This window comes from Populus nigra, chromosome 5, assembly GCF_951802175.1.
Source record: "Populus nigra chromosome 5, ddPopNigr1.1, whole genome shotgun sequence".
NCBI lineage: Eukaryota > Viridiplantae > Streptophyta > Magnoliopsida > Malpighiales > Salicaceae > Populus > Populus nigra.
Window position 1 is genome coordinate 13,211,782 of NC_084856.1, and position 10,218 is coordinate 13,221,999.

Consider the following 10,218-nt stretch of genomic DNA (forward strand, 5'->3'; position numbering starts at 1 on the left):
CTCGATGTTAAAGGATGAAATTGAAAAAAAAAATTAAATTATAAAAAAGAAAAAAACCCGGAGTCAACCAAGTTAACCTACAGAAGTCGTGACCCAGGTCATAAGACTGAAATAATCTTATAAAAAATAAACTGAAATAAATTATGGAGCTTAATCTCTAATAAATCTAATGTTAAAAGATGAAATTGAAAAAAAAAACAAAATTTAAAATTTAAAAAAGCAAAAAAATAAAAAAAGTATTATTCCAATTATCAGTACTTTGTAAGAAAGGAAGAATGATTTCCCTCTTAATTAGTTTTGTTAAATAAGGTCATTTTTTGTTGTGATTTTTATATTTTGATTTAAGTTAGTTTTTAACTTTCAAATCAAAGAAAAGTCATGATACATGCACATACTATATCATTTATTCACATTACGCTGCGAGTCAGATCAATTTTTTTAGATGTTAAAAAAATATTCAAACATTGCTAACGTGTTCTTTTTTTAAAAAACTTAAACAGTGTAGGGATTGACCCGATGTGATTTGGTCTACTTGGCAAATCCAAAGACAACTAAAAAAACATAGTTTGACTAAAACATTTCGAGACAACATCTTTTTTTTTTCTTGATATTGAGACAACAACATATTGAATCGACCTGGATCAACCTAGGTTAACATGTAAAATCCACGACTTAGGTCATGAGACTATGATAACTTCATAGAAAACAATTCAAAAAACATTTTGAATCTTAAATCTCAATCAACCCAATGTAAAAAGATAAAATTGAAAAACAAATAATTAAAAAAAGATAAAATAATGACCTGAGTCAACTCAGGTTAACCTACTAAATCTAAGTTATGAGACCAATATAGCCTAATAGAAAGAAAATCAAAACAAGTTATGAAGCCCAATTCTCAATCAATCCCATGTTGAAGGATGAAATCGAAAAAAATCAATGAAAAAAGTAGAAAAAATATATTCAAATTAACTCATGAAACCTATGATTTGGGCCATAAGAATGAGATAATATCATAGAAAGTAAATTGAAATAAACTATGAAGCTTAATTCTAAATCAACTTAATGTTGAAAGATGAAATTGAAAATAAAATTAATTATAAAAAATAACAAAAAAAACTTGAGTCAACTAAGTTAACCTGCAGAAGTCGTAATCTGAATTATGAGACTAGAATAACCCTATAAAAAATAAAATAAAATAAATTATGAAGTTCAATCTCTAATAAATCTAATTTTAAAATATGAAATAAAAAAACTAAATTTAATTTTTTTTAAAAGCATCATTATAATAAAACAGTATTTTGTGAGGAGGAACGATGATTTATATTATATTTATTCTTCTTATAATTTATATTATACTTACTCTTTAAAAATGTTTCTCTAAGTTATTTTTACCAAATATATTTTTAATTTAAAGATATTTTAATTTATTTTTGTTACATGAAAAATAATTTTGAAATTTTAACTCAAAGTTAAAAGTTAATAAGTTATACCAAACATATTCTAAGTTATCATCACTATTATAAGACATGATAAGTCAATTTAATGACCCATTAATGTTGAGCTTGACACTCTTTAAAAAAATCAAGTTTTTTTTTAAAATAACATCATCTTGATTAATGTTTTTTTTTAAGTTTAAATCAATATTGTTTCAAGAATTTTTTAAAAAACAAAATTTAAATTAATTTAAATTAATCCATCAAATTTATAGTTTAGACTTCAAATCAAGTTAACACAGTAGTCAATTCTTATAATTATGATTATCATATATATGAACTTATATTTCAATTTTTTTTCTAATTTTTTATAATAACTTCATTTTAATTTTTTTTTAAATTAAAAAATAATAATTTCAATCAACTTGAGTCGACTCGTTTAGCACATAACTCAAATCTGTAGTCGGTCAGATTTTTATAACTATGCTTCACGCCACCAACAGCAAGAAAGAAAATTTGACCACTGCCTTCACTACATCAAAACAAAACTTACAACCTCACGTAATTACCAAACACGTGGCAGGTATATAAACCTCAATCCCCTCCCCAATTTTTCACCTTACTTCGCCGCCTTTCTTTCTCAATCGTCAGTCGCAACCAAAAGAAATTGTATATTTTCTCACTTTCTAACCTTGAAAATAGTTTTCCCGAGAAAATCAAAACCAAACAGCAAATAATGGACTCGGCGCCAGTGAACTGGGAAGCTCTAGACAGACTCATACTAGATTTTGCAAAATCAGAGAATTTAATCGACGACTCCGCTTCAACATCAATAATATCCTCTCCATCCTCTTCTCCTCCAAGTTTCTCTTCCTCTTATCAATCACGATTCATCATTCGCCAGATCAGAAGGTTCTTAGAGTCCGGTGACATTGACTCTTCTCTTCATCTTCTCCGCTCCCATGCTCCTTTTATTCTCGATGATCATCGCCTCCTGTTTCGCTTACAGAAACAGGTAGGTTCCGTATCTCAATTTTCCTTCTGATTGTTTTCATTTTATGTTGTGTGAAATTGAAAGTTGTATTTTATTTTAATTTTGTGTGTGTAGAAATTTATGGAGTTATTAAGGAGAGGAACGGGCGAGGCGAGGGATTCTGCTATTGAATGCACAAGGACGGCTCTCGCTCCATGTGCACTTGATGCGTATCCGGTTTGTTTCTTTTAGCTTAATTTTATGACAAAAAATTAAATTTTGTTAAATTTGGTCATGAATCGGTTAAATAGGTATTAGAAGTGTTGGAGATGGTTTTTGGATTTCAATTTTTAGGTTACATTTTAAATGCAAGAAATTAACGTAACTTTTGGAGATAATATCCTATAATTTAGTTGAAATAGTGGAGGAGTGGAAGAAACTAGTTAGTTATGCTTTTTGTGTATTACTGGATAGGTCAGTCGTGGAATGCCTTTTGCAGTGCTTCTGTTGAATGAATATAACCTAGGACTTGATAAGTTCCTGAACTGTGAATTAAAACCACATTTGATTAGAGTGGGATTGGTGGAGAGGATGATAATTTGGAAAGTTTGAGCTTTTGAGGGAGTTTCAGCAACAGATAAATTGGTACTTGGAAGAAGAGAGTTCTTTTTTTTCTTTTTTTCTTGATGGGTTAGCAAGAGCTTTTAAGTTTCTAGATGGCTTGCTTAATTGTAATTGCAATTGTTCTGACAGTCTTGTGATAAATGATTGTAAAATTTGTTCATGGTAATAGAATAGTGTCATTCAATGTCATATTTGGTTTTAGCTTATAAATGATGTGTAAATGGACCAATAAATTTTTGGTTAAGACTGAAGTGTAAATATTTTCTTAATTTTATTATTGAGTGAAGAGTTGTGTTTCCGTGCTGATTTGGCTGCAAGAAATTGTGAGTTCATGGATATCTTATCAGAACTATACTTGAAAAATTCAATTTTGTGCTGTGTTTCTCTATGGTACAGCTTCTGAGAATTTGATTACTGCTTGTAATAACGAAAAAAAGAAACAGACAATCATTTGTGGATGCCATGTTTTTTTTTCTTTTTCTTTTTTGGAGGTCTGACAGAAATCCGTGTATGTGTTTAAGGAAGCATATGAGGAATTTAAGCATGTTCTCCTTGCCTTTATATACGACAAAGATGATCAAAATTCTCCTGTGGCAAATGAGGTGAGCTTTATTTGATGTTAGCTGATGACCCTTTTCCTTTTTCCCATGAGATTTCATTTGCGTCAATGGACATTCTTTAGAAAATAAAGAATAAAGCCTGCTTCCTCTTATTTCTAGGATTTCAAGCTCTGAACACAAGCAAACTTCTTTTCTGTTTCAATATGTGTTTCCTGTATATGAATGTGACAAAGGTGATGATAGCTTGCTCAATCTGATCTATTAATAACCTTGGATTTTGTTGCCATTCAATATTTATTAACTCTCGTGATAGTTAATTTGGAATTTGGATTTGCATGCAAATTTCTCTTTGGTAACTCTGATGCATTTATTTGTCACTGATGTAGATTTATGAAATTTGGATTGCTTAAATTTATATTAATGACATGGAACAATATCTTGGAGGTGTTGGGCTTTTAAGCATGTATTGGAGATTTTCTTGGTTTATTTTGCCTTGGGTTTTGATGGAAATTAAGTGGGACTGGTGTCTGGTGGACTAAAAGATGTATGGAATAGTTTGATATGGCGAATGGAACTTTATGCTGATAACTTAAACAAATAATTTATGTTCTATTGTCATTTTACCTGCAAGATTATATTTCACTTATGATGAAGTAATCAGGTTCTTTTCCATTTATGATATTTCCCTCCAAATATCCATAGTAAACCAAAACTTCCTGTGAAGAGTACATTTTTAGTTGTGTGATTCAAGCAGACAATATTTGTTGCAGTGGTCTGAAAGAAGGAGGTTTGAAATTGCTGGATTAATGTCCTCAGTCTTAAGAGCTCATTTACAGGCATATGATCCAGTCTTTTCTATGACATTAAGATATTTAATAAGGTTGGTATTGATGCTTACCTTCGATTTATACCCCATTTGTTAAGTGCTTGTCAGCCTGCTATTGCTTGCGCTAGCTGGATTGTAATTTTTCTTCACTTCTTCTATGTGGTGCAGCATACACAAGGGGTTTTGCATTCGTCAAGGTATTTCATCACCCATTTCAGATCTTACTGAAAGGTTGCTCCTTGAGGAGCGCGATCCTCCTGCTGTTCCACAAGAGAGTTTTTATGAAGCACCTCCATTTGATGAGGTGAGGTTTCTAATATTCAATTCAATTGACCTTAGCTGATGCTGAGAAACAGCTGTGTCCCAGTGGCAAACTCTTTTTCTCTTGCAGGATCATCAGGCTTCTGAACAATTCTGATAATGTTTATTTCATAATATACAGGCGATTTACATTACATGTTTTATGTTGAAATACAGGTGGACATACAAGCACTTGCACATGCCGTGGAACTTACAAGACAAGGGGCAATTGACAGCTTGAGATTTGCTAAGGGAGACCTGTTTCAGGCATTCCAGGTACACATATTTTCTAATGCGTTCCATCCTTAATGTGATATCATCTTCTACCTGTGCAAGTCAAATTCATTTGGATGAATTAAATTATCCACTGCATTGGCTGTGTCTTAGCCTTGGTTGACACCAAGTGATTGTAATGTGCCCATAATAGTGTCATGCTTCCACATCTGTACTTTTTTTCAGTAATAAACTTATGTTGTGTTTAAGCAATCTGCAGAGTGTTTGGAAGTGCACTTGATAACAAGCATTGTATATGAATGTGTGTGCGCTATTCAGATCCTAGTTATTTTCTGCTAATTGAGCAGCTTGACTGTATGAGCTTATCACTCACTATTCTTGAACATTTCTGTCACAGAATGAGCTATGTCGGATGAAGGTGGATGTTTCAATGCTTGATGAGCTTGTTCGTGAGTATTGTGTCTATAGGGGTATTGTCGATTCTGGTCTTGCATTGCCTTCTGGTGATTCTCGAACTTCTATCTCTGTTTTAGATTTCATTCATCTCACCTTCCCTCTCTCCCTCCCTCTAACACATAAACACATGTTATGATTGCTTTAGTACCAGGATTAAAAACCCTCGCCGAGCCTTTAAAAGTTGGTCAATCAGAGCCTGGCTATTGTTCCTCAAGGAACTACTCTTATGAGGGTGACAATACTAACAGTAAACATTCAGATGGTGAAACTTCCGTAAGCAATGCTCATATGAATGGCTCTCCTGAGGATAGTGTGGATGTGAATAGCATACAAGGAACTGATGTTGAGTTAAGATATGCATGTGAATCAACAAACTATTCTGAAGATTGCAGCACCAGCGGATCACATCAAGCAGGAATTTCGAAAGTTCTCCAAAGAAACAGAAATTATACAACTGGAGAAAGGAGCAAACGCAAGCGATGGAGGGGGAGGCAAGATGACGAAGACTATAAGCAAGATGTTAATGCCACCAGTACAGATTTATCCAGGGAACAACAGGTAGCCACTTGGTAATTTTTTTTCTAGTGATTTATGTGGTTTACAATAGAATATTTTTCTGCAGGGCTTGGAAAAGCATCCTTCAGCAGACATAAAGAGCAGAGATGATAAATATGAGATTGTACTTGGGATGAAGGAACTGGCAGGTAGAGGAATGGCAGCAGAGGTTGTGGAAGAAGTTACTGCTTTGGATCCAAACTTTTTTCTGCAAAATCATATCTTGCTCTTCCAGTTGAAACAAGTAAATATGGTTCTTTTGTCAATTCTGACTTTCATCAAGTAAATGTTAAGAGTGTTGTTTTTGTTTTTCTTGAGCTTTATACAGGATGCTGTTTCTGAATATTCCGGTGGTTTCAGGTTGAATTCCTTAAACTGGTTAGCTCTGGTGATCATTCAAGTGCTCTAAGGGTTGCAAGCTCACACTTAGGGCCCATAGCATCAAGAGATCCTTCTTTGCTGAAGCCCTTGAAGGAGACTTTGTTGGCATTGCTCTGGCCTAATGAAGATGCCCTTGGAAAAGGCTTGCCTTTACATGCACTTTCAACTTCTCTTCAGGTATCGTGACTTGGTCTTGGTGATTAAACTGGAAATGCTTCTTGATAGTTTTGTTCCATCATTTTGATTCTTTCAGAATGGTGTTACTCATTTACATAGAAAATTGGTTATGATCATCTTTCACTGTTTCACGACTGGAAACTTTGTTGACCTTTGTGTATTGGTCATAATTCGTTGGAATTAACGTGTCTAAAGTACTGTCTAAATGGGACCACATAACATGCCTCAGTAGGGTGACATCTTGTTTTCGTCTCTCATTATAACAAGATCACCTGGAGGTGTTTGATGTGATAGATGATGTAGGTTGTGCCATTGTCAACGAGAATTGAACCGTGAGTATTTCGACCAATTTTGTAACACTTAAATTGATTTTTCATGGAATGATGAGGTTTTGCAACATTTTTATGTTTAAATGAGGAAAAAAGGAACAATTGAATAGCTTCTTCATGGAATGATGAAGTTTTGCAACATTTTTATGTGCTTGTTTACTCAATGAGGCATAAATGAGGAAAAAGGAACATGAGTAGTTTTTTTTTTTTTAATTTATTACTTTTTTATGGAATGGAAGTACATGAGTTAAAGAGTACCTGGAGTGAGATTTCAGCCATGGTAAGTATTATGTACTTTTATATGTCATGTCGGCTTTACCTGTTCTTGCATCTTCAGTGGTACATGTTAAAGTAATGAGTAATGCTAAATGCAATTGAAGATACATCACAAAATTAATCAATCAAGAGCCAATCCAATTTCCATGTCACATCCATCTTTTACTTGAAAACAAAAACAGTCAACATTTCCCATCTCCGTCATCTCCCTTGCTTTGTTCCATAATGTTTCATGTAGTTAAGGGCTTTTTTATCAGAAAAGAAACAAGAAGAATTTTAGCTGCATCGATATGGTGTCCTTGGGTTAGCGACTGATTGATTACCTTGCTTGTGTTACTCTTTCTACATGTTTTGGATTTTCCAGTTCCATCCCCTCTTTCTTGTTTTGGAATGCATTTCTTGGCAGTGTGTTGCATGATCAGATTACTGTCTGCGTGTCTAGCAGGCTATGCTCTCTAGCAACTGGAGTACTTTACCTCATATCATCATTGATTCAATTTGGTTGGCTTATTTAAAAAACAAGAAGAATAAAGATGGTTTAATTAGATGGACGCTTCACTTATTCTACAACTGCCATTTTGTCTTCTATTATCCATGGATGGCTTTAAGTTGATAAAAAAGTTGGAAAAGTTGGCTTTAATTTTTTTTTTTAAAATAGCTTAATGTAAAGATAGTATGGTATGGCAGTTCGAGTGTGTCATTAAGTTTCTTGAAGTATTCGTGGTGTATTTTTCATAGTATGTAGCATTAATCTAAAGTTATAGGATTTGAATAGTGACAAGGCTATGAGGAAGAACTGGGCTGATCAATTTCCATAGCAAGGGTGTTTGATAAAGTTACAGACGTTTTCCTTCCGTGTACCCCCATCAACCAATTGGGATTTGCTATTTTCACTTGATATTTTGGTCAGTGCGCTAGAACATTGATATTGAATGCTGAGTAAATCTTGAAGTTTGTTTTCTACTGATGCTAACAGTAATTGTTAGAAAACATGCTGAAGAGAAACTTAAGTTTTTTTTTTAAAAAAATTCCAACTTGTTTTGAAGTGGTGGTCATATTGCTACCATTTCCTCGGTTGCTTTGATGTTGGGTTACCGATACAAACATAAGCATTCTGAGCTTTATTTGACCGAGGATTATTTTGTATACACGTTAATGACCGTGCATTTTTATATCTGTGATAGTTTGCAGTAGGTCGGAAGCTTGGTGTTGAAGAACCGCAGCTTATGAAGCTGATGAGAGCAACCCTCCATACTCACAATGAGTGGTTTAAACTTCAAATGTGCAAAGATCGTTTTGAAAGTCTTCTAAGGATTGATTCTTTGAAAGATGTTAATACACCCTTGATTTCTGCTTGCTCCATGTCGAAGTCAAATGCTGATAGCTGCACCCATGGATCCTCCCAATTGACAATATCTTCCAGCACTAGGGTTTCAGAAGATGGTAGCAGCGCAACTCAAGAGTCATCTAGAGATGTTTGTGATGAAAATGCAATCCTAAAAGTTATGGTAAGTTGTGCGTTTCTATTGCTGCCCTGCAAAATAAGATACAGCCTTTTCACCTGTTTTCAATTGGAGTACTGCTAGTAGCCTTCTAGCACAGATATTGGTTGCAAGCCAATTGTATAATCTCTGGTTTCTATGTTTGGGGTTGGTGCAGGAATTTCTTGCGCTGCCAAGGGCTGATGCTATCCATCTTCTTGCACAGTACAATGGAAATGCGGAGACTGTCATTCAGCAAATATTCGCTTAGTTTGGGATTGAAAACTGTATTGATAACTGATAAATTCGTTTTTTTGATTTAGAAACCTTTTTTTTTTATTTATTCATTCTGTGACATAGAAGTTGATATTCAATCACTTGCACAAGGAAGGCCATAATAACCATCCACCGAACAGCGGCCTACTTTCTTGGTTTCTGTATACTTCGGTCGTGATTTTCTTGTCTGAAAGCAAAGCTTAAAAGATTATAATATCACCCCTGATTTGAGTGTGTGGTGGATTTGAATCTCGCTTTTTTTTTTTATCCCAAGCTACCTGCAAAAGTGATGGCCAGTGTTTGCCCTCGGCACTGGCTATTTTTATGTCATTTAACGTGTTTTGCTTCACGCAGCTTGCAAATCCTCGCAGCTTGCTCTGCTGGTGCCAAGAGTCCAAACAATTTGGAATTTTGGATGCTATCGGCCAGGAGTCGTGGATGTTTTGTTTTGCTTCCAGCCGCTTGCAATTCCTGGCTCGCACATGTACACGGGCCTCTATGGTGAGTGCTACTGGTTGGAAGTAATATTTACACGTTTGTTGGTCCGATGGGACCCGGTTTTAAGTCGTGCAGTTTTCTGTGCTGTTTGCGAGTGCTGTAGCATTTGTAGTTTAATTTTTTTTTTTTACAAATATATAAATATTACATGAAAATGATTTAAAAATATTTTAAAAAAAATTTAAAATAAAAAAAATTAAATTTTAAAAACACGCAATTTTATTCTTGTTTCTAAACAATATCTTTATCTTTCTCTACTCATAAGAGCACTTGCACGAAGTCCAAACTTGGATTTTAACCTGACACATCAACATATCAATCTGGATTTCGTTATGATTTGGGCTTAATTCAGACCATGAACAACTGACTTCTTAGTTCTTACATAAAGCATTGCAGCTGCCATTAATCTTTGATTGGGATTATCAACAAAATCCTTTCTATAAGAACTTTCTATCCAAGAAACCCACAATATATTTTTGTATGTGTAAAATCTTATAATATAATTTTCATACTAAAAGATCTAACTATCTATTTCGTATTACTTTTTTTATTATTATGAATATGGAGATTTTTTTTAGCAGGTTTAAAATTCATAATATTCTAATATTTATATATCTATGAGATTGTCTTTTTATTATATTTAAAATTATGTCGTCGCATAACTTGCATGTATGTATAATACAAGAAGTAACTTTTTTCCTTCTTGTATGTTAGAACTGTTGTCTCACCAACCATTGCAAGTGAACACTTAATTCTTTCCGACCACATCTACTGATTGTTTTTTTTTTTAGAGGAAAGGGAATTCACTATACGCCATATTTATATGTTTTGTGTAAACA

At 33.7% G+C, this 10,218-nt stretch overlaps 1 protein-coding gene across 1 annotated transcript; it reads left to right on the forward strand.

Moving 5' to 3' along the window:
• The first annotated feature begins 2,042 nt into the window (after positions 1–2,042).
• Positions 2,043–9,130, forward strand: LOC133695231 (uncharacterized). The gene is made up of 12 exons (XM_062117124.1): positions 2,043–2,448; positions 2,542–2,643; positions 3,531–3,632; positions 4,361–4,470; positions 4,585–4,720; positions 4,894–4,992; positions 5,348–5,453; positions 5,552–5,964; positions 6,029–6,205; positions 6,322–6,519; positions 8,309–8,632; positions 8,784–9,130. The coding sequence occupies exons 1-12, from the start codon at positions 2,170–2,172 to the stop codon at positions 8,874–8,876; spliced, it is 2,139 nt and encodes a 712-aa protein (XP_061973108.1). The 5' UTR covers positions 2,043–2,169; the 3' UTR covers positions 8,877–9,130.
• Positions 9,131–10,218: the final 1,088 nt, after the last annotated feature.

What these genes read in the sequence shown, in the direction of transcription:
- LOC133695231 (XM_062117124.1), top strand. Translation starts at nt 2,170, where the DNA reads ATGGACTCGGCGCCAGTGAACTGGGAAGCTCTAGACAGACTCATACTA. An exon ending in GTGCACTTGATGCGTATCCG is followed by an intron (nt 2,644 to 3,530) that starts GTTTGTTTCTTT and finishes GAGGTCTGACAG; the next exon opens with AAATCCGTGTATGTGTTTAA. An exon ending in AAGCACCTCCATTTGATGAG is followed by an intron (nt 4,721 to 4,893) that starts GTGAGGTTTCTA and finishes GTTGAAATACAG; the next exon opens with GTGGACATACAAGCACTTGC.